This window comes from Mixophyes fleayi, chromosome 1 (assembly GCF_038048845.1).
Source record: "Mixophyes fleayi isolate aMixFle1 chromosome 1, aMixFle1.hap1, whole genome shotgun sequence".
Taxonomy (NCBI): domain Eukaryota; kingdom Metazoa; phylum Chordata; class Amphibia; order Anura; family Limnodynastidae; genus Mixophyes; species Mixophyes fleayi.
The window spans coordinates 155,082,208-155,107,115 of NC_134402.1; the positions used below are offsets into that span (position 1 = coordinate 155,082,208).

The 24,908-nt window shown below is 40.2% G+C and overlaps 1 protein-coding gene across 5 annotated transcripts in view; it reads right to left on the reverse strand.

Moving 5' to 3' along the window:
• Positions 1–1,499: 1,499 nt before the first annotated feature.
• USO1 (USO1 vesicle transport factor) overlaps positions 1,500–24,908 on the reverse strand; it is a 49,152-nt gene continuing 25,743 nt past the window's right edge. For 2 of the 5 annotated variants that reach the window (XM_075202031.1, XM_075202049.1), the window contains 13 exons: positions 23,006–23,211; positions 20,799–20,819; positions 16,593–16,703; positions 15,022–15,140; positions 13,736–13,917; positions 11,526–11,647; positions 10,794–10,932; positions 10,158–10,321; positions 8,208–8,279; positions 7,557–7,655; positions 7,136–7,240; positions 6,089–6,304; positions 1,500–2,421 (listed from right to left, as the gene is read on the reverse strand). In XM_075202031.1, the coding sequence (XP_075058132.1) occupies positions 2,332–2,421; positions 6,089–6,304; positions 7,136–7,240; positions 7,557–7,655; positions 8,208–8,279; positions 10,158–10,321; positions 10,794–10,932; positions 11,526–11,647; positions 13,736–13,917; positions 15,022–15,140; positions 16,593–16,703; positions 20,799–20,819; positions 23,006–23,211 (1,646 nt within the window). In that variant the 3' untranslated portion in view covers positions 1,500–2,331. The remainder of the gene's footprint in view (positions 2,422–6,088; positions 6,305–7,135; positions 7,241–7,556; positions 7,656–8,207; positions 8,280–10,157; positions 10,322–10,793; positions 10,933–11,525; positions 11,648–13,735; positions 13,918–15,021; positions 15,141–16,592; positions 16,704–20,798; positions 20,820–23,005; positions 23,212–24,908) is intronic. The other 3 variants (XM_075202067.1, XM_075202057.1, XM_075202040.1) reach the window with 2 other exon arrangements.

Below are 24,908 nucleotides of genomic sequence, written 5' to 3' on the forward strand. Positions count from 1 at the left end.
ATATTGATTTAGGGCCCTTTCCCTTATCTGGCATTTCTGAATAAAGGAAGGCACACCAACACACAGACTTAAATTGAAAAATTTTAGCTGAGTAGAGAGAGAGAGATATAATATGTATAGCGGAAAGTGTAACTACAAGGAATCAATTAATCTAGATAAAAAGTTGTACTTGTAATATTTTAAACACAAAATAATATTTAAGCAGGTAGGAGAACTCCTACTAGCCCTCTTGTACACAGCAATACAGCATATGTGTTTAAATAAATCAGATACTTAGCCATAGGCCAAACAGGGGAGAAGTCCAACAGCAGTATCCTGGTGCCTGCTCCCTCAGATCTGTTCTCTGTTCCCGGGCTTCTCCTTGGCGCCAGAAGACTGGGACAGACCATCTCTCTCTCAGGAAGGAGGGGGAGCTCTATGTGTTAACTCCCCCCACTTCAGTAGTGCTGCTTCTGCAGCGATTAAAAAATAAAAATTAATTTTCTGTAGCAGAGTAATGGAGACCTCCAGCGGATAATACCTGATGCCCCCTCCTATGCATGAGGGGGGATCCAGGTATAGCCCCCTTCTTCCTAGGATCTCCTTCCCGAAATCCAAAATGGCCGCCGTCAACTGACATATCCGATAACCGGCACTCTATGCCTGCATTGGCAGCGCCGGTTATCGGGGAGGCTCAGGAGTGACATCGGTCCGTGAGACCGCTTGTCACTCTCAATTTTAGACACCCTTTCCTCCATCTCCTTTCCTGTCCCTGTCAGTGAGAACCGCTGGCTCTCATCTGACAGGGGAGCGTCTGCGCTGCGAGTGTGTCCTCTATATTAGAACACACTCCAGCCTGCTACTGGGAAAAAATGAAGTAAAAATTAAAAGAATAAAATAAAAGTAATAAAATTACACTAAGCACTAAAAACACTGCCCAACTCCATGGGCACCTGAAAAAAAACTGACAGGAAGAGGAAGAGGCAGGGGGATTGTAGAGGGGAGGGGTCTGTCGGCAGCACTAAACGTTAACTAGTTAGGTGCCAACTGCCCAAGCTCCCTCCACAACCCATGGTAAGCAGTGTCCCCCAGACTGGATGAAAGAGAAAAGTTATTACTGTGAGCAGGTTTTTTCGAGACTAAAAAACCGGATAGTCCTGCTCACAGGCGATTACCAGTACAAAATTCTCAATGATGTCTTCGTCTCCAGACTACAAATTATCAACCTAACCTGAGCGCCAAAAAATGGGAGGACAGGGAAGCCACTAACAATTTTAGCACCCATCGATAACTTTTGAAAAAGTTTGTATATGTGGTAATGGTGGTAGCACTCTGTATATTGTTTTACTTGTCTTGTTCAGTGTCTGGCACGTGAATAGTAAAACTTTGCCTAGCCCTGTTCTACACCAATAGAAATACACTCTTAAATACAACACACCTGTACAAAGGTCTTGTGAGAATTGCTCTTATGTACAAAACTCCATTTCAATAAAGCAAAAAACAAATACGCAAGGCAAAAGGTAAGTAAATGCATTATTTTATTTGTAAAACATGAAATTAATGTAATTCATATTTTTCACTCTTTAAAATGTCAATATGTACTTTAATTTCTATGGCCCGACTTAAGCCAATAAATTATATAACTCTTTGTCTCACTTTAACAGTACAGTAAACCAGTGGCAATGGCAAGTTCTGAGTTTGAAAACATTTTAAACGTTGTTGTGTTTTATGCAACCCTAACTCCACTTTAAAAGTACATATGGCGGAATAAAAGAAATAAGAATATAGCAGAACAATAATGCCTCCCTTTTGCAACAGGCGAGGAAAGTAGCGGATTTAGGCGTGAAGGCACTAAACTTACATGTCTGCTACACTCACATTTAAACACTCTAAAATAACAAGGCACAGTAGCTGTATTTTACCGTCCTTGTTCCATAAACTTTTCAGTCTCGGAATGGAAAGATAGAGTTATCTTTGATCTTTTTCAATGTTCCTGAATTCAACTTGAAGTGACTGTAGCAGCAGGTTTCAGCAGACTGAACTACATGCACCAGCACCACAAGCACTGAGGATTGTTTGACACCGCAAAGCAATGTTTTGCACTGGACAAGCAAAAAGGGAGCACCACCCAGAATAAGGTGCGTCAATAACACTGTCAGAGCCAAAGGACCAAATTTCCAAACCACATTCCTGTTGACTGTATAGAATAATTATGGCACCAACTCTAGAACCTAAATAACTCCCTTATATTTGCAGTCACATTGCCTACAGGCAGAATTTGGGAAATTACTAAATTACCGATTATTCTTTTCTGTAAAAAATTATAACAGGATAGCTTTTTGTACAATGTCTCTACATGTCATCATCATCTCTGCTGTCCTCCTCATCCAGATTATCTTCATCGGCTGTGTCTCCGGACTCCAAATCATCTTCATCTTCCACCTGATGAAAAGGGACATAGCACATTAGCCCTGCTTCCATTCTTTTCCTTTAAGGTTATTTTAACCACATCTAAATTAAGACAAAATTTTTAAAGGCTGCACATGATGCTAAAATATTTTAGATTCTAAAACTTGTTGACACTTTGCTACCAATGCACCAAAGGACTGCAGAAAACTAAACGTTTTAGTAAAGCAAATACCAGTACCATGTTCCAGAATTTACTCCAAAAACCTAGCATATGCTTTTTCCCCCATATGAAAGCTCTTGTGTGACCAACAGGATTTCCCATCAGCGCTACATTAAGTTTAAATGAGGGTGTGAGGATATGCGCAAGGATTCTCAGGAGGTGACCTAAGATTTCATTTGCAACAAACTGGATCCCCCTTAGGAGTCTTTTTTTATACAATTGTTTCTACAGGTGGGACCTTACTTAGGATCAGGGCCGGACTGGCCATCTGGCACTTCTGGCAAATGCCAGAAGGGCCGATGGCTAGATGGGCCGATCAGCTGTCCGCATCTTCTTCTTTTTTTTTCCAGCAGTCACAGCGCTCACTCCGCTGGTGACTATTTCGATGTGGAACCACCCCTGCACGGCAGCCCAATGGACCTGCAGCCAGGACCAGTCACTCCCCGGCGTTCTTGTTAGGAGTCATATGGTTTGACTCATAACATATGCACCCCTCCCTGGCTTGGTTGGTTGGCTGTAATCACATGGTCTGAGTGGGGGGAGTGGCCAGCTGCAGCGTGGACTTCGGGTGTATGTGTATTAGCAAGCAGACAGCAGAGCAGTCAGTTGCACCTCACACACACACCATGCTAACTGTGCCCTGTGCTGTGAGCAGGAAAATAAGGTGAGGTTAGTGTACAAATAATATTTCATGTGTCAGCTCTGTGCCTCTGTATTATAATCTGCCATGGAGCAGTGTAAGAACATTAGTGAGCCTAGAGAAATATTGGATGGATGTTAGTAAAGATTAAACATGCATTGTCTGACTATTGGTAAGCAAGTAAATGAGCACTGTGTATGTATATTATTTATTAATGATCATGCAATGTGGGTAAAACTTAGTGATCAGATAAAGTGATCTATTTTTATGATAATTACCATTTTTTAATATCACCGCTTATCGCAGTTTCACTGCTATTTATGAACTTTATCTCTGGAAGACCAGCAGTGAAAATTGTCATTTTTCCGAGCAGCAGTATGTTAATATTATGTGTGTGTGTGTGTGTGTGTGTGTGTGTGTGTGTGTGTGTGTGTGTGGCGCGCAGTATGTTAATATAGTGTGTGTGTGTATGTGGCCGCAGTATGTTAATATAGTGTGTGTGTGTGTGTGTGGCCGCAGTATGTTAATATAGTGTGTGTGTGTGTGGCCGCAGTATGTTAATATAGTGTGTGTGTGTGGCCGCAGTATGTTAATATAGTGTGTGTGTGGCCGCAGTATGTTAATATAGTGTGTGTGTGGCCGCAGTATGTTAATATAGTGTGTGTGTGTGGCCGCTGTATGTTGATATAGTGTGTGTGTGTGTTTGTGTGGCCGCAGTATGTTAATATAGTGTGTGTGTGGCCGCAGTTTGATAATATAGTGTGTGTGTGCGGCCGCTGCATGTTAATATAGTGTGTGTGTGCGGCCGCTGTATGTTAATATAGTGTGTAAGGGAAGGGAAGATCTAAAAAAAAAAAATAAAAAAAAAAAATGTGGGACGTAAGCTATTTAATGGTGGAGTGTAGGTGGGGGCTAATTATTTAAGGTGCCTTTAATTTAATTTAATGCTGGGGTGGTTTGGGGCTATTAATTGAACATGGGGCTGATTTTGGGGAGGAGGGCTATTTATTAAATGTGAATATGAATTATTTAATGCCGGTGATGGTTTTGGAAAATGGGTATATTTATTAAAGGTAAATGCTATTTAGTTTATTGCTGGGACTGTTTGGAGGGGGGGGGGGGGGGGGAATTGGTTTTGATTAAATGGGTATACTGTTAATTTAATGTTTGGGCTGGTTGGAGGGAAATAGGTCTTCTTATTAAATGTGATTATTATTATTGTTGAGAATTGAGGGAGGCATAATTACAAAACGTGGGTGCTATTGATTTAACACTGGGGCTGGTTGGAGTTTTCTAAATCTCATGTACCCATTTTTTTTCCAAAATAGGGCATCCAACATTTCAGGATCAAGACGAGCAGGAACTGAGCTAAAGACACCAGCAGTCACAGGTGGTGAAAGTGACCAAGACAGGTAGGAGAGAGCAGGACAATCTGCCAACTGTTCTGAATCTGGTTGGACAGTCCTGAATTTGGGTGACTGTCTTGCTTAGTCAGGATTTGGTCCGACTGCAAGGACAGTTGGGAAGTATGTCCCGCTTCACAACGTACTGCTCGTGAAGGCAGAGCTGTGTGCATCTAACAGTAGGGCACACAGTATTGCCTGTGTATTTGTCTAAAATTTGTCTAAAATGATAACCATGTTACATAATAGGGGCCCTGCTGTCTTTAAAACCCTGGGCTCCCCCGAGCGTTAATCCAGCTCTGGTTAGCAGGAGGGAGCTGATAGCTGCTCCCAGTCCCCTGACAGAACACAAACTGCAGAGCAGCTCTAAGTCTCACAACATTTTGTAATCTCGTGAGACTAGGAGCTTCCCTGCTCACTCTACAGGAAGTTCCCACCCTGATGGACGTCAGCAGCACCAGATGCATAGATAAGGACAGTGGGCTGGGGGTGTCATAATGTGTCTGGGAGAGTGTAATGTGGCTGGGAGGGTGTGATAAATGTAATGTTTTATTATAATGTATGTATCAATGCCCCATGTTGACCACACCCCCAGCACAATGTGGTCACACCCATTTTGGCAACGTCGCACAGCGGCGGCACACAGTTTCTTTGCTACTCGTCTAAGGAGGGGAGTCCCAAAAGTTCACTGTAACCAGGCCCCAAATTTCTCTTCCTGTCCTGTACATACCATTATCTGATACTGGTAAGCCCTATGCTGCAAATAGAGAGTCAAGCTGCGTATAATAGATTTGTATCTCACGGGACACTGTATAACAATGACCTTTGCAAAAAGTACTGTAATATTATTATCATTTGGATCTGAGGTGGGCCTGTGTGCTTTAAATGCCAGGGCTGATTTTTAGTCCCAGTCCGGCCCTGCTTAGGATTATCAGTTTTTAACCTACCTACTAAAGCCCTCATGTCAAGTATCACATCTGAAGAAGTGTCTTAACTAACACACTATGTTGACGAGTGTTGGAAATATGCACTGGTGTATCCTTCCAAAATAAAAATGGATTTATAATTTTAAATCTAATCTAAGTATAATCTAGGTAGCTTGGTCAACAGCAAAAAAACAAACAAACAAAAAAAAAAAAAGTTTCCTCTTTAAACCTATAATGTTTTTAAAAAAAGAATGAGCAGTGCCTAAAGTTTCTGTACTTATTGGTACCAGATGATAGATGAGGTCAGAATCAAGCACCGTGCATCGATTAAACTACAGAGTTAAAGACAAGGCTCTTCAGGATGGTCAGAAGTGTCTCTAAGCAGGGTACATCAATGCTGTCCATGTGGCACAGTTGTGACCAGTTCAGGTATATGATACGAGATATATATATATATATATATAATAAAAATAGTGATACACCTTCCATGTTTCTGATTTAAATGACTTACATGTTGTCCAAGTTCTTTCAGTTTATTCTTCAGGTTCAGGATTTTCTGGTCTTGATCGGCCAGGAGTATCAAAAGATCATCCTGTTCCTTCTTGGACTCGGCCACCTCCTGCACTAGTTTCAGCTTGTCATCTTGTAAAATAGCTGTTGTACTGCGAGCTGCATCTAGCTCCTGTTTTAAAGTGAACTTCTCCTCAGAGATTGCTTTTTGTTCTTCCTACAATAAAAACAAAAGGTGGTTACAAAATGTAGTATTCGTCCCGCTGCATCTGCAAAACAACACAACTTTTACTTGTATCCAGAGGGGGGGCAGAGCGCCTGGATGCAGAAGGGGGGGGGGGGGGGCAGCGGGGCAGAGGGGGGGGGGCAGCGCGCCTGGATGCAGCGCGCCTGGATGCAGAGGGGGCAGCGCGCCTGGATGCAGAGGGGGCAGCGCGCCTCAATTTTTTGACCCAACTACTTCTAAAACAGGACTGCTCAGTAATTATTTTGGAGGGGTGCCTTGAAAAAATTTGGAGACTCTAAGGGTACCGCGAACTGCAAAAGTTTGGGAACCACTGGCCTAGTTGTTAAGCACATTATGAGCAAGCAGCAGCTGGCTGTGTTGTTGCCATTTCTGTTTGACACAAAATCATGGGGAATGCAGCTGCAAATGGAAGTCATCTTGGAAAGTGAGGTAGGTGAGCTAAGCACCTCCACAGTATCTGGTATGGTACTTTCCATATGCGTGCCCATAGCTAATAGTTTGTTTAATAAGCGAGCAGTGCCCTGGAGATAGCAAGCTGTGTTTATTTTTTTACTCTCTTTTAAATAAAGAATTTATATACCGTTTCTCTCAGGCCATATACCCAAATACGTTGGACTGGGCTACGTGTTACAGTGTGTGTCAAATTTGTTTATATCCCAGTGGATGTCCTTTTTCAAAGGTATGGTTTGCAAAATAAGGTGTAAAGAGCTATTTCTGTGCTAAGATTATATACCGGTGTTAGTAAGCAATTTCATTTATACATTTTTGGTTTAAATAATGAAATTAGTAAAACAGACAGACCTTTAAAGAGTTGAGCTCCTGCAGCAAGCTTGCCACTTTCTCTTCATAGGCATTATCTTTGGAAGCAGCTTGTACTGTATGGTCACCTGATGCGGTCACTGGAGTCTGGGGACGGTGGAGAAAGAAAGTATTCAGAGCCCCTGGTATCACAATGAAGAGGACCAAGCAAAGACATATGGAACAAGACAATGACCAAAATCAACTTGTTTTTGTCACCATTATACAGGTACATCCAGAATACTAGCACAAGTGTCTTATCGGTGTAACCGACTCTGTGCACGCTTACAAATGTACGCCTTTCTGACATTCTCTCAGTTTTATCACAAGATGTCATTGTAGAATAACATGTATATTTATAGGTCAAGTGAGATACAATGTACAGAAATATTGTCACCATGACAGATGCATAAAGAAAACATACACTGACTTCTAATTTTTGAAGTAGCTCCATTCTTTCTGCTTGTAGTCGGTTGATCTCTGCAGACTGAACATGTAGCTGGGATCTTAGTGTTTCCATCTCCTATGATTAAATAAGGAAGCACAAAAAATGTAAGTGTTAAAGTGAAAAGGAACTTAAACAATTAAGTTATCATAAATTCACAGATGGGTCATGTTTGTTTTTACATTGTGTAAACTGCCTACTAAAATCAGTCTCCTATCCCTCATTTGCAATCTCCACCCATAGCCAAAGGAAGATGCTAATTAATTTAATATGATGGAACATTATTCTAAAATAAGGCAGGACCAGCACAATGCCAATCTCATCTTGATTTTTTACTCTGAATGTTGATATGAAATTTGTGATTCAATAAAAAAAAAATACAGCAGCTGGAGTATATGCTTTTAAGTACATTTAGCATTGAAATTTGCTTTTAAAAGAATTTGATGTATATTGTATAAACCAATAAACCATGGTATTGTATAAACCATGGCAATTCTTTTAAACATGCTAAGGCACAGGTCAGCAACATAGTGCCTTATTTTCAAATAAACGTATCACATCCTTTTACATTTGAATAAATATGGAATATATAGGTGGCATGGTAATGTACAGATGACAAAGGAACAATACCTTTTGCAGCTCCACAGCTTGTTCAGACACTCCAGTCACTTGTTCTGACTGACCAGCTGCTTGACTGCACTTCTGGGAAAACAAAAACACCAAAACCTTACTTTAATGTGCTATATGTCACGAGCCGCGGCGGTACTCACAGCCGCGGCGGCTCGCTTCTGGCTCCCCCTGGCGTCCCGGCCATCACCTTGACGACTGGGACGTCATTTCCTATTCCTGCCCGGCCGTCACCAGGGCAACGGCCGGACGCCTCTACTATAGCGCTGCGTACCGGCGGTAGGCGGGCGCATGACAGGCAGCCTGTGGGCTGATTAATTAGAGGTCTGATTTACAGGCATTAGCCTGCATCTGTGTATTTCAGGGACAAGATCTGATTGGCCCTGCTCTGTATGAGCAATTAGCATGCAGCAGTGTATCCTACTCCTGATTGGTCTGTATTTGTATTTAAGGCAATGAGGTCTGCTGCCTCATTGCCGGTTATAGTCTCTGTATCCAGTCTGCTGTACCTGCTCTCTGCCCTGTTCCTGTCTATTGGACTTGCTGTTTACCCATGTATGACCCTTGGCTTAGATTTGGACTTTGCTTGTGAATCTCGTGACCCTGACCTCTGGCTTGAATACCGACCTCCCTGTCGGCTCGTGACCCTTGACCTCAGTTTGTATACTGGTACTGTTGTCTGCTGCCGGCCCCTGACCTCTGCTTGGATTCCACTCCGCTTGTTTGGGTTCTCCCCAGCCAGTACACACTTCACGACCCTCTGTCAGTCTGCAGCCCAGTCTGTCCCCACCATCAGGGGCTCCAGTGAACACCTGACTGGCAGAGTAGATTCCGGGTTGTGTTGTGCCGGCTGGAGGGGTTCCGAACACTATATATGTATTTTACAGAAATGTTCATGTATTGTTTTGCTGTTACAAGTAGACAGGGTTTTCAAATTACATAGACTGCTCATAAGATGCCATCATAAACATTGTACCAGCGTCTTATGCCAGGTGCTCTGGTTGAAGCATTTTATAATTAAGAGACGGTATTGTCTACTTGAAATACTTTTAATTTAGCTACACAAGGCCAAATATATAGAGGCTTTCAGGCATAACTGTGACCCGTTAATGCGGTAGGAAAATGACCACACACACACAGACTGATAGTGGTCATCTTCCACCCAGATTTACAGGCATGATTCAGTGCATTTCAATATCATTATTATAGGGCATTGGGCTACTTTTTGGGCCACACATGGTGACCCGATTGCTTGGTATTCATGTCAATAACACTACATGGTCAGCATTTAAAAAGTGGTTGAAATATTCAAAACTTGAAAATATTATCTAAGTTGGTATATTATCATTGATTGACTGTTCTGATAAAACATATATATTTTTTTATTGCCAAACCCCACCCCCTACTCTTACTAACTTGTGCTGCTAGACACAACAGGATTTACCACTCATGCCAATCAAACCCACAGGATGCCTTAAAGTGAGTTGGGGTTACATTTTGTTGCTCACATGAAATGCAGTAAGGCGCCTACATGGTGTACCCATACCTTATGGCAGCTGTTGCATTCCTCTATCAAGCCAATTAACTAAGTTTGCAGTTATGAAAACCACTAAGGGGTAGATTTATGAAACCGTCTGAAAAAAGGAAAAGTGGAGGTGTTGTCCATAGCAACCAATCAGATTCTACTTATCTAGTACATTCTAGAAAGGGATAGCTAGAATCACTTTTCCTGTTTAGAAGGTTTGATATATTTAACCCAAATACTTCCAGGAAATCATGTTTTGAATCTCAGTGTCAGCTCTTGTGACTTTGGAAATGACTGACTATATAAATGACTAGGTCGCCCAAACATTAGGGCTGAGAAGCTATTTATGCTATATGCATTATTAAAAATGATAATAAAATCAGAAATAATATTCTTCATCATTGAAACCAGATTACTATGAATCTTACCAAGTTTTCTACCAATACATTCTTCTCTGAAAGCTCTCCTTGTAGCAATTCCTGTTGTTTTTTCAATTCTTCTATTTCCTCTTTTAACCGACTGACCTCTTCAGACTGGAACCCGTTTATTTGTGCATTGTTATTATGAGCGTTGTGATGCTGGCTATCTTTTCCTATTATAAAACAAGCAGAAGATGGTGAATGGATCTGTAATAAAACAAGGGCTATCAGAGTAAAGGATACTTGGTTAAGTGGTATTGTACGGCAATTTTTCCAGAAAATACTCAAAAAATATAAGGGGATTTTTTTCATTTACATTTAAATCCTTCACCACTTCAGGGAAAACAACAAAGTATGATAAACCAACTTAACTGACATTATGGGCTTCCAAGGATGTAACATGCGGCAAAATAATCCCCTTTCATCTTGGAATGGTTCTACATGAGTCAAGAGGATTGTGGCTGTCCTAGATCCTCCAGAAAACTATTCAGAGATATAAGTTCTGAGTAGTTCATATCCCACCCAACTAGGAAAGAGACAAACTGCCTGAGGACAGTCTACTATCATCCTATTATACATAAATTACCATAGTGCCACTGAAGGAATACAAATTAATAAAAAAAAAATGTATAAAAACCATCATACCTAGTTGTACCTTGAGAAGATTGTACTGATCCTTGTGTTGTTGAATTTGGGCCAGCTGCTGGGAGACAGTAGTCTGGAATTGTTCATTTTTAGATTGCAAAGAACAAACGGTTTGCTTCAGATCTTCCAGTTGTATGTCCTACAAAATAAAATGCAGGTTACATAATTTATGGATCTTCATCAATGTGTACAAAAACAGTGCTACTCTAGAAGATATTAGACGGGGTACACCACACAAATAAAAAAATGAGGAAACAAGTTCTTTTTGCACAAAACAAAGTGCTATATTTGATGTTTGGGCTGGAGAAACCAGGCATTCTCCAATAAACATCATCATTTATTTATATAGCGCCACTGATTCCGCAGTGCTGTACAGAGAACTCACTCACATCAGTCCCTGCCCCATTGGAGCTTACAATCTAAATTCCCTAACATACACACATACAGAGAGAGACTAGGGTCAATTTTGATAGCAGCCAATTAACCTACCAGTATGTTTTTGGAGTGTGGGAGGAAACCGGAGCACCCAGAGGAAACCCACGCAAACACAGGGAGAACATACAGACGCCACACAGATAAAGCCTCTCATAATGCATTCAATTCAGTGATATTTAATTTAAAACAACATTTTTACAAGTAATACTTTTAGCTACTTTTGCACATCATTTCTGCCAAAGTGCATTTTGTAGTTCATGTTTTTCCATATTGCAGCCTTCACGTTTCTCATTTTACCTGTTCCCGGATGACAGTTTTGTAGTGAGATATAATGTTATCATGTTGCTCCAGAGACTTTTTAACTTCCTCCTCTTTCTTGTCTTCTTCACTGGACTTGTAGATGGCTTTTATAATGACCACTGTACATACAAAAGAGGAAAACAGTTTATTTCCATTCTTAGCAAATGCACACAGATACATTTTATATATACACATCAGCAGCAAGAATCAAGAACATTTATACACAAGTAATTCCCTAAAGTGCATCATTAGACACACCCACTCTGCGTTGCAGTGCTTCTTTTTTTTTTTTTTTTAATATTAATCTTTATCAAGTGTGCCAGTAATTCTGAAGTCTGCTGAATCGGTGTATGTATGTGGTGTGTGTCTGTAGGGTACAAACTTAAACATGACATATTTCTGCACACTTTAATGCACAATAACTATGTATTTGCTGCATTTAAAATAGTAATAATAATAAAAAATTATCAGTGAATCTGGCATGTGTAAAAGTTTGAGCCATTTAAGTCATTTAGCAGAAACTGCAGCATCCATATTTTCTTGTAACCAGCTAGCAGTCTATTCTTGCTTTATGAATTTTCTACTCTTTTTTTGCAGAAATCTTGTAGCTCTGAAATTTTCTTTGGACTTCTTACATGTACTGAATGTTTGAGATTTCAAAACATATCTTGAATAATCTAAGTCTGGGGATTGGGACGGACTTCCAAAACCTAAATCTTTTAGTCCTTATGATTGATTGATGTGTTTTGCATTGTTGCCTTGCTGAAATAGCCAAACTTTTTTTTCTGCTTTAATTGTTCACAAACTCTGGGACATTGGCTTCTAGGAGTTGGCAATGTTTAGTTGAATCCATTGTTCTCTCCACCTAGACAGTAATTCCTGTGCTACACACAACTGCAAAGCATAACAGATACCACCCCATGTCTAACAGCTGGCAAGGTGGTGTTCTACTGTATTTCTACAAATGTATTTCTTGTGGATGTGGCCAAAAAGTTAAGTTTCTGTATTATTAGTCCACAGCACTTTGGACCCAAAAGTCTTTGGAATATCCAAGTATTATTTTGCATACTTCAGACTATACATTTCACGATGAGGCTTTGTATGATTTGTGAGCTGCATCTTACTGTCCAGACCTGCAGAGTTATGTGGCTTCTTACAAATAAACAATGATAATGAGCTTAACCTTGCAGGTCCTTTGCAGAGATATGTGGGTTCTACTTTATGTATCTGACCAGTTTATCAGCAGTTCTGTTCTATCAGAGATTTTTCTGGGTCTAAGGATTGTAAGATTGTGAGCAAGGCCATTTTATTTCTTTGCCAGTTTCGTTTTAGAATTGTGTTTCCAAAAACACTGGCGCTATATAAATAAATGTTAATCATAGTAGAAAAAACAGCCCTCGTTTTCTATTTCTGAAAATGGAAGTTCTAAAATGAGAGTGTTTAGATTTCTTACAGATTTCCCTTGCGTTCTAACAATCCTTTATTTTCTCAGTGCTCAGTTGGCAGTTTAGAGGAGCCCATGGCTCTGGAGAGTATAAACCTTAACCGCACGTCATACTAAGAATTTTATTTTTTCCCAATTAAAATATGGAGATATTTCATGTTTAAGTTTGTACCCTGCAGAGGTTGTGTCAACTTATTTTCACTTATTTAGTGCAATTCGACACGCTACCTACAGTACAATAGTGTAATGCATTACAGTACTTTCTTACAGCTTATAATGGTCCTTGTTTCCATGGTAGTCCAATTAAAGCAGCAATCTCTAAAATATGTATTTTTTTTTCTACACAAATCACTGACAGGCTTTAAGAAGAAACTTGGTAAATATCATTTTTAACTGGTTTGTTTCTTTAGGTTGCCATTTTATTTATGATACTGCAGGTTCTACAGTGCCATGTGACTACCATGGCAACAACAGTCACATGAAAGATGATGTAGTGAGCAAAGAGGCAGGGTTCTGTTGGCACTGTAAGCTGCTCCCCCGTCTGCCATCACATGACCTGCTGAGAGTCTGAATCTGTGTGTTCCTGACAAACATATTTCTCTGACCTCCAGAGAGATTTAAATCGGAGATTATGATTTGTTGGAGGGCAACTAAGAAAAATGAAAACAGATGCATGCTTAAAAGGTAGTTTAACTCGCTATTTAAATAAAACCTTCTATGTGGGATTGCTGCTATAAATAATAATCAGCATGTAGGTGCTTACCCTCTAGTTCCTTAACTAATTTGGTGAACTCATGATCAAACATCATGTGATCAGGACTGGAAAAACTCGGCTGAGGTTTCTGGGCAGCCTTTGAATAGAATTCATGCTTGGTGATGAAACCCAATTTTTCGGTAAAGTTTTCTTTTCCAATTCTCTTCTCTATCAACTGCTTCAACTTCTCTCTGAAGAGACAATCACAATTAATTGTAATAACAGAAAGCAACCACTGTAACACCATTTGAGAACTGTGTAGAACCTTCGATAACTTATTTTGCCAAACATTACAATTTTCTCATTAACATCCGATGTTACAATCTCTCTAAAGGAAAGACCAGCCTTTAAACAAAGCAGCTACTGATATATGTCAACACACACAGACAGTCAGGCTATTCTGATTGGCATCTCCCGCATTATAGCAGTTATAACATTCGGACTGTCAGAGTGACCGTGATGGTATAATGTATGCAATTTGAGCATATAGGTTCCTTACAGAGCTGCCAAGCAGGGTAAAATAGCAGTCAGAAAATGCTTAGTGCCAAGATATCTACAGAAGAAAAAAAAAGAGAAGGCAAGAGATCCTATTGGGAAAAGTTTGTAGAACACGCTTCAGTAGCAAATGAAAATAACCTTTTTAAAGAAGATATGCTTTTATACTCCTGTATAAGCTTAGTTTTACAATGTCCTGTTGAACGTGGGTGGGGAGCAGGTTAACGCTCTCCCAGCTAATTTTAAAATGTCTGAGGTTAGTCTCTAGGATTATTAATTAAACCAAGTGCAAGCTCCTCTGACCTCCTCCTGGTCAATGAAATGATGTGGTAGAACCCTGTCAGACCCCTCTGCCCACTTCCATTTCTTCCCTCCTTTGCTTTACCCTGGTTTGTTTTTATTTGATATCATTCTGGCTGCTAAACAAAAAAAGTTTGAAAAGAAAAAAAAAAAAATCAATAAAAAGGAAACAAAAAAATATAATACACAGATGTGGATTCAGAATTTATGTGAAGCAGTTATTGGAATTATTTAGCTTTCAAACCTGAACACACTTATAAACAGTAGTTTGCATTTTCAGAAAAAGCAAAAACATGCTCTCTCTACTGAAAGAAACAGACATAAAATTGTCTTATATATCTGGACCAGGTTCACCCCCAATACCATTATGAGCATGCTGTATGGAAATGTGCAAGAGGAGACTCTATGCAAATATGAATATGTATATATATATATATATACAGCACTGATCAGCATATGCATCATAAACTTCTTGTAGGAGAAAAGGAGAACAAACTTACTTGGTATTGTTTTCAAGTGAGTTATCATTGTAGTAAATACAAATCCCCAGCAGCAAGGCACACAAGCCCTGAACAAGCTGCTCCTCTTCTCCGAGGTTCTCCGATATCTGTGCTGTGAGCTGAAATGGTCACTAAGGAAGAAACTAAACAATCCTGTGACCAAACGCTAAAGTGAAGATATGATTTCCAAAATCTACATGGGGACAATTTGTATACACATTGAAATACATTAATAAATAAAGTTTGTTTAGTTGATGTTCCACTGGTTACTACCATATGATGACCTATATCTGATTAATGAGGAGCGAAACCTCTGCAGTGGGTAGCCTCAGCTGTCACAGAAGGCATCATAACTCAGGACCAAATAAGACCTCCTTCAACCTAAAAATGCAAGGTGATCAGTCAGGGGAGCGGTCAGTCTCCCAATTTAGTGCACATGTCAGAGCTACAAATCACCCTGCAGCCAGGTGGGTAGCACAAAAATGCAGGTGACCAGAACTTCCGTGGCAAGCTGCCCAATGGGGATAATGTAGAAGGGACTGATAAGTCCTGGGGGACGGACGGGAATAAATAGATAATATATAGGCATTGAAAATAAAGATCACATTGGAAGGGAGGCAGTTAGAGAATTGCAAAGGGTGTTTGTATTCTGTATGTATAAAGTAGAAAGGAATGAAAAACAAAATAAATTTTAGAACAGTAATGTCTTAAAATATGCAAATACAGTCAAACCCCTTTTACAGTCCGATTTCACACTCTCCTGGATTTAAAAATAAAAGACAAAAATCCCCTAATATTGTAATGAAATCCCTGATTATACACCATCTTGTTCTGCATTCTACACACAAAAGTTACCCGATAGTTTTTTGTAATGGTACATTGCGGTACAGTAACATTTTTTATTTTATGTTGTGCATCACACCAAGTGTTCATAAGACCACAGCAGTTTATGTTTTAGTAATACATAAGCTACAGAACAAAAAACATATAGTGGGGAATTCAACTAGTCGCAAAATGTCTCACTGACGTTCCAGAGACACTTTGTAACGGAGATTTTTGTAAAAACTGCTCATTTTTCGGAGCAAGGAAAAATGAGCAGAGATGTTTACCGTACTTGCCAGCGATGTGCGTGGCGCCATGTCAGCACACCACATCGCCGGCAATTAAATTCCCCCCAAAAAGTAAAATCCTGGAGAAGTTTGTTCACTTACATTTAATTTAGTTCTCAAAGTATCACTTCACTTTACAGATATTATTTTTCAGAGTAAGTCCGCATGCAGACATTTTAGATGTAGGTAACAACCTATTTAACAAAACAACACAATGTGGTCAATTGTAAAGTGCATTGCATGATTTACCTTACTGTGTTTGAAAGTGGATTTTAATACATTAGCCTAATCTTACCCAAATTTTTACTGGTTCCTGAAACAAAGTAAATGGGGGTTTGACTGTATTTATATTTTTGAATATGAAACCTGCTGTCACATAGAAGTAACATAACTGCATGGTTAATGGCTCTATATTTACACATGTACAGTCCTCTGGACACATACAATAAAAAAAAAGGATACAAAAGGCACATTTGCTGCATTATGAAGGAAATGTGTGACAGCAATGGGACAGCTGGATAACCAAGTACACAGCAACATTAACAGTCCGACTCTGGTTTGTACCTTACTACCCTGCAGAAAATGGAGACAAATCAATGAACACATTAGAATTGACCTCGATGATGACCATATGATAATCCCGCACACAACTACAACTGGGGAGCATTCATAAATTCTGCAGTACAGCCAGCATTTGTCCGAGATTTGAAGGACCCACTAAGAAGTGTAATTATAGGGGACCATACCCAAAAATAAACCATATATACCAATCAGCCCCAACTCTAAAACCTCTGAAAACTGAAGTGAATAACATTGATTACCTCGTCACAATGGCACATGTCAAGGTGTGGGATATATTGGGCAGCAAGTGAACAATCAGTTCTTGAAGTTGATGTGTTAGAAGCAAGAAAAATGGGCAAGAGTAAGGATCCGAGTGGCTTTGACTAGGGTCACCAAATTAGGATGGCTAGATCAGGTCATCTCTAAAACAGCAGGCTTTGTAAGGTATTCCTGGTATGCAGTGGTTGGAACCTTCAAAAGTGGTCCAAGGAAGGACAACCGGTTAACTAATGAAAGGGTCATGAGCCCCAAAGGCTCAGTGACGCGCGTGGGGAATCGAAGATTAGTCCCTCTAGTCCAATCTCACAAAAGTTAATGCTGGCCATGATAGAAAGGTGTCAGAACACAGTGCATCACAATTTGACAGGTCTGCATCTACACAGACACATATGCAGCAGAATGTCCATGCTGACCCCTGTTCACAGCAAAAAGCGCCTACAATGGACACATGAAAGCCAGAACTGGACCATGATGCAATGCATGAAGGTAACCTGGTCTGACAAATCACATTTTCTTATACATTATGTGGACGGCTGGGTGCGTATGTGTCGTTTACCTGGAGAAGAGATGGCCCCAGGTTGCACAATGGAAAGAAGGCAAGTCGGCAGAGGCAGTGTAAAGCTCTGGGCAATGTTCTGTTGGGAAACCTTGGGTACTGGCATTCATGTGGATGTTACTTTGGCATGTCCAAGCGACCTAAACATTATTGCAGACCAAGTACACCCCCTTAATGGAAACGGTAATCCCTGATGTCAGTGGTCACTTTCAGCAGGATAATGTGCACTGCCCCACTGCAAAAATTGTTTAGCAATGGTTTGAGGAACATGACAAAGAGTTTAAGGTGTTGACTTGGCCTCCAAATTCCCCAGATCTCAATCTGTGGGATGTGCTGGAAAAACAAGTCATAGCCATAGAGGCCCAACCTCACATCTTACAGAACTTAGAGGACCTGCTGCTAATATCGTGGTGCCAGATACCACAGGACACCTTCAGAGGTCTTGTGGAGTCTATGCCTCGATGGTTCAGTTGTTTAGATAGCACGAGGGGGACCTACAAATTATTAAGTAGGTGGTTTTAATGTTGTGATTGATTGGCATATAAAATGTATGTTGTGTACCGAATACCCTTTAACATCCAGTATTAACATGCCTGTGGAATGGTTATGAGATATGAGTGACTTTTGCCAATGTTTTTTCCTCAAAGATACAAGACGGGCTCAGTGATGCTTTGGGGAATGCTGTACTTTCTGAAACATGCTCAAGTTTACAAATAGTCTATCAGGAAAATGAAAAAGGTGCTTTGTGTAACATCAAAATGCAGTGAAGGATAATGATGCCCAAATGATATTGCCAAACACTGGTTAATAGAAATCACATTCATAAAACCAGTGTTAAATATTTGTTAATAAATATACAGACTGAAGTCCACATCTTCACAAGAAAATCAATAAAAGTATTAGTTTACACACGTTGATTGGATTTACACTTCATAAACATTTTATTTTATACACCATGTACAAAGGCCCGGAGTTATCTGTTTAAAGTGTATCTGCATGAATTAATGTTTTCTAATTCAGTAAAACATCACACATTAGAGGAATAGGATTATCAGGAGTTCTTGGGGTTTAAGGCTTTTTGAATAAGGTATTTTTCTGTAATTTGGAGCCGCGGGCCCCATATATAAAACTTTCCCTTACCATATACCCAGCCTTTCCCCTCCTCATTTAATTGTTTAGCAGTAGCCCTCATTGACTGTGTGAGAAACAGTAGAAGAAACACTGAGTGATTATATCTTGTGGTCAACATTAGTATTGAAAAGCAACAATTACTTACATTTTCAATGTGTATTTGACTGAGAACCTTATTATATTCAATCTTTACCTCCTGCTTGTCTGAGATGTCCCTATTTTAATAGCCATTCATATTACTGGAATATTTACAGCAGCAGGAGATGTGTGTATTGATCTTGTGGAAAGAAGTGATCTATCCATTTATGCGATTGTGAAAGTTAAGGCAGTTTAATGATCCAAAGGAGGATTATGAGGGAAGTCACAAAGTTACACACAGGAAAAAAAACAGTGTCCACCATATGCAGTATAGTGATGTGAGGCTCTTATCAAACAAATATAAATTATGTACGTGTCAAACCTTTTCCTTTGGGTTTTCAGAACTATCTGTATAAAAAAGTCCCATATATGTATAGTATTTGTAGCTTAGCCAATAGAGTAAGAAATGCATGCATTATTTTATCAGTCTCCTCCATTTATATCTATGCTTACATATACAATTGAGTTAGATTCTGCAGACTTGTTAATTGGTGCACTATGTACACTGCAGCAGGCTTGTGAAAAAGACACATTCAAATGTGAATAATGAACTGCATGGCTAGCTTTGTTCTCTACAAATACTATCAATACTAAAATTCCAATGAATGCATGCTATGCAGCCAAAACACATTAATGAATGTCACAGGGAAAATAGCCCTTAGAAAAATTTTAAATATCAAAGATACAGCCCTCTCACATTGCAGAAGCCACCAAAACTCTTATTCACTCATTTATAATCTCTTGCCTTGATTACTGTAACCTGACCTACCTGACTCTCTTAAGTCTATCATCAATGCTGCTGCCTGCCTTATTTTTCTCTCCTGCTGCTTTCTCTGCTGTCCCTCTATCCCTTTATGATAGCTGCTTCAATAGCTCCCCGTGGCCTACAGAGTTAAGTTTAAACAGCCCCCCCCCCCACCACCACTCCAACCTCATCGCTACCTACACTTCTTGCCGGCCCCTACGCTCTGCCAATGACCATTGACCACGGCCTACTTCATAGATTACCTCTTCCCAATCCCACCTCCAGGACTGCTCCTCAGTTGTGGAACGATCTCCCACGCCCTATCAAGTTAGCCTCTAATCTCAAAAAACTTCAAGCTTGCCCTCAAGACTAATTTCTTTATTCGAGCCCATCAGCCTTCCTTCTAACTCTCTTGTCTCGGTATTCATCCCCACTCCCCCAATCGATACCACGCTATTTGGGTCTCCCCGTTTCCTTTAGGATGTAAGCTCTCATGAGTAGGGTTCTTATAATTCTACTATTTCATCACCCACTGTATCTCTTGGCCTGCTTTCTTAAGCGCAAGACTGACTACCACTCTCACTCACTGTCCCATAAATAATTTGATCTGCATTAACGTTTTATCTGTATATTTGCTTATTCTGTATGTCTGGACTTTGTATATTATTCTTCATGTATCATGTGTAATAGATCACTGCTTTCTGTATATGTTAGGTACGGCGCTGTGGACCTTTTGTGGCGCCTTATAAATAAAAATTATAATAATAATGGGGGTCACACTTGGGGGGAGTTCATATTCAGATAAAGGTGGGATGATACGCAGGTAGGTGTGGGCACTGGAGGTGGGGTTACACTCAACCAAGGGTGGGCATCAAGATAGGAAAGGGGGCTTGAAAATTGATATAGCTGCTGCAGCAAAATATAAAGCAGAAGAAAAGGAAAACTAGAAAAGATTTCCATGCTTTAAAGATGCAATAGCACCACACACTGTGCTGGTGACTGAGAAACTTTGTGTCATGTGAACCTTATTCTATTTTGAAAAGACAAGACTCTAGAATTGTGGAGGTGTTGTGCAACAAGCACCAGTGATGAGCCCCAGCACCTAAAATGTACTGAGTATGGAAATACCACAGCAGCAGAGAGACATGATTAAGAATCAATTCAAAGCAGTTATGTTAAAAGTTAAGTAAAACCCACATCAAAAAAGCAAGGAAAGGAAGCCCTGAAGTGGCAGGAAGCAGTGCCAACATATACATACCCGTCTGTGGATCTTATCCCCCTGCAAATCATATGTCACAAATTTAATATTTATATACGGGTTATTTTGTTGAAAGTGTTTCAAGCAAGCCATGCACTGTGCATTAGGATCCCTAAAGGATCCATAAAGCTCTCCCACAATGTATCCTTCATTACTATGGGTGAAAATACTGCATTCACTAGTGTCAGCTGACCTTATTAATGACTGACACAAGGCAGTGGATAGACCAGCCATGTACTTGCCATAATAGTCATAAAAGAAAAGTCCATCTCTTTACTGTGAAAAAAGGACTGCAGTTTTATCTATTGGAAATTACTAAAAATAAATAAATAACTGTATGACTTAGTACTGTATCTTTGGTCAATAGCAAATGTTTTATTGCTTTAATGGCCCAAAATGTTAACATTGACCTGACTTCAAATGCAATTTTTACAGTCCCACATTTTTGTGTTATTTTTTCCCCCCTAAGCTCTTTGCCTTACATGTTAATTAAACCTTGGAAATCACAATAAAAACACACTCAGACTTCACAGATTAAGTGGTCAAAATAAAAGATGGATGCAATCAGATAGTGAGCCCTCCATAACATGAGCAGTCTATATCCAATCTGTCAATAAATGGTGGGTGCTCCTGCATGTGATTCATCTAGTGCATAACAGACTCAGCATGATAGTTAAGATAACTGATCAGAGCAGGAGTCAGAGAGGCAGAAGGGTTAACTTGCGAACAAAAAAATAAAGCTTAGAAACAGATTGATGCAACCTCCTCCTTACTGGCCTCCCCTGCTCCCGCCTTGCCCCCCTCCGCTCTATACTCAATGCGGCTGCGAGACTCATCTTCCTCTCACGCCGCTCCTCCTCTGCCTCCCCTCTCTGTCTTTCCTTACACTGGCTCCCCTTCCCCTACAGAATCCTTTTCAAACTCCTCACCACCACTTACAAGGCTCTCTCTCAGTCTACTGCCTCTTACATCTCTAACCTCCTCTCCATTCACACTCCCGCCCGCTCCCTGCGCTCAGCCAATGATCGCCGCCCTCTCCTCCACTCTGATCACCTCTTCCCACTCTAGAATCCAAGACTTCTCCCGTGCTGCCCCCCTTCACAGGAACGACCTCCCTCGCTCCATTTGTCTCTCACCCAATCTGTGCTCCTTCAAGCGGGCTCTTAAAACTCACCTGTTCCTTAAGGCCTACCAACCATCCACTTAACCTCTCACCTCTTCTGGCCCCCTTTCACTCTCCCCGTTGCTTCACTGGCTCCCTTATGTACCTGATTCTGTTCACCCTCCCTTAGGATGTAAGCTCGTATGAGCAGGGCCCATCTTCCCTCCTGTCTCCAGACCTGTTCTTCCACTCCGTCTCTACTGTATCTGCCTGCCTGGAGTTTCTGAAGTACTGGTACTTTGTGTTTATTGTTCTGTACTGTCTTACCCTGTATAGTCTACTGTTTGTACCATGTACGGCGCTGCGGAAACCTTGTGGCGCCTAACAAATAAACGATAATAATAATAATAATAATAATAATAATAATAATAATTGTCTATATGGCAAGAAGTTACCCTAGGTTCTCGTTTGGTGGTAGTTTCACCGTGATGTAGTGTAAATTTGAAGAGGAGGAAGAAATAACAGGACTCTTTACCTACACAAAGTGGGACACTGTAAGCTCTGTGTGTGCACAGAAACACCAGGAACACTGTGGGTGTACTTAAGTGACACGAACCTGACTGTTACACTGCCTACATTCATTAGGCTTAAATATGCATGCACACAAGCCTCAGTGTGCCAATACCATAAATCCAGAACAAGGAATATAATGTGAAAAACAAGATAACTTTCCATTCCCTAAATTAGTATTGTTATAAAAAAACTACATAGTAAATGCCTACTTTTATCCACAATATGCTTTCAAACCGTACTCTTAGATTAAAACCCTAAACAGTGGTTGTAATACCATTCACATTGAATCAACTCAAGTACTTATTAGAGACCTGTAAAATATTATTAAAAAAAAAAAAAGTCTAATTTTCTATTAACTATGTTTATTAATATTACATTGAAAAATATTATAATTAAAAAGCATGTTATTAAACTTAAAACTGCACTTAGATGTATACTATAGCAGACAAAATGGTAACATATGCAGAAATTGGCACAAAGCTTGGGTTCGGGTAGTTTCTAGGTTCTTTACAAGACATCATCCAGATCATACCTGTGACAGGATGTTGGTGCATTGCTGCAGCAGAGATACAGGCGGGTTGCCAATACTGGTTGCAAGTTGGACTCTGAGCAGTTGTTCTTTCTGGGTAGAATTCTCTAACAAAGCATGAGCCAGAGCTACTGCAGCACACCAGTTGGAGAGTGAATCTGGAGAAAAAAGACCTCCGCAAAGCAGCTGCCCGGCAGACAATGACGTAGCTAAGGAAAGAAGGGACAATAATTAATATGTTGTAACCCATCAGTTGCATATAACATACTTGCCAACTCTCCCGGATTGTCCGGGAGACTCCCGCATTTTGCAAGAGTCTCCCGGACGAGTGTGGCAATCTCCCTGATAGGAAGGGGGAAAAATTTAGTTTAAACGCCGCGATTCACCCGGAATCGCGGCGTTTAGCCCCGCCCCCACTGTAAAATGACGCGATTTGCGTCATTCCGTCAAAATGACGCGATTTCACAGCCCCGCCCCCTGCACGCCCACGTCCCAGCCGGCATCTCCCGGAAAAAGAAAAAAAAATGTTGGCAAGTATGGCATATAACCTTTAGCATCATATTGCTGAAACCTGAAACAACTAATATTAACTGGTTACAACATTTTCTAAATCTGTATGCCAAGCGATGTACAATTATGACTTACTATCCCTTACAACAATCTAGTATATTCCTGTGATCATGACAAAAACTAGTAAGGAACTATAAATAAACCAGTAAAAATAGCCTGGTCATTGCCTTTGTGCAGCGTTTTTGTAGAAACGAAAGTAATGTAACTTGTGGACATCCAGTTATGATAAGCATATGTAGGCTATTATTGTGAAAAAGTTGGGGAAGGCTTTCACCTACTTCTGTAATTGTTAATTACAAATATTTACTAAACTTTGGATAAGTATACTTGTAGATACAGATGATGCTTATTTAAATTATTCACAATTTTAAGCAAGCTATGTAGTCGCATGAACAACCATTCAAATAGCTTTAGAGTGCATAGGTAAAGCACAGTTAAGTATTATTTTCTTTAGAATTTTAGTCTGGTTAGAGATGAGAAGGTGTATGCTAGAAGCCATGACTGACTCAGAAACAGAGAACTATGTAACAGAACATAACATCAATCTTCTTTCGTTTTTATTAAATCGATTTTGCCCGGCAATACTCTGTGGTGACCCACATAAGTTTCAATTGAAGGTCGAACAGACTAACCTATAACTTTCAATCCATTTCACATTGAATAGGGCAATTTCCAACAGAATTTCCGACAAGGGCACATGAAGAGGGAAGCATGCATTCCTTCATTCACTGCTTACTGAAAGTCTCTTATGCTCTATTCTGACCGTTGCTCAAGTTTGCTTGATCTTATTTTCCCCCAAATCTCCCAATTTCTTACCAACAAATGCATTTATATTCACATGTTGCTTTATATTAAAGTGAGTATTTATTAATTAAAGCACGTTGGCTCAGTGATTAGCACTTCTCCCTCACAGCACTAGGGTCATGAGTTCAATTACTAAGAAAGGGCCTTATTTGGGTGCAATTTGTATGTTCTCTCCGTGTTTGTGTGGTTTTCTTCTGGGTGCTACTGTTTCCTCTCACACTCCAAAAACACACTAGTAGGTTAACTGGCTGCTGACAAAATTAACCCTAGTCTGTGAGTATGCATTAGGGAATTTAGACTGTAAGCTCCAATGGGGCAGGGACTTATGTGAAAGACAAATATTCTCTGTATATCGCTGCGGAATTGGTGGAGCTATATAAATAACTGGTGATGATGATGATGATGATGATGATGATGAAAGTGTGCATGTCACCACCCAGTAGAGATTCCCAGCCTCAAGTACACTTTATGCCTGGTCAGGGGCAACTAAAACAATCGGCAATGGGAGCTGCATTTCTAAAAGCCACTCAAT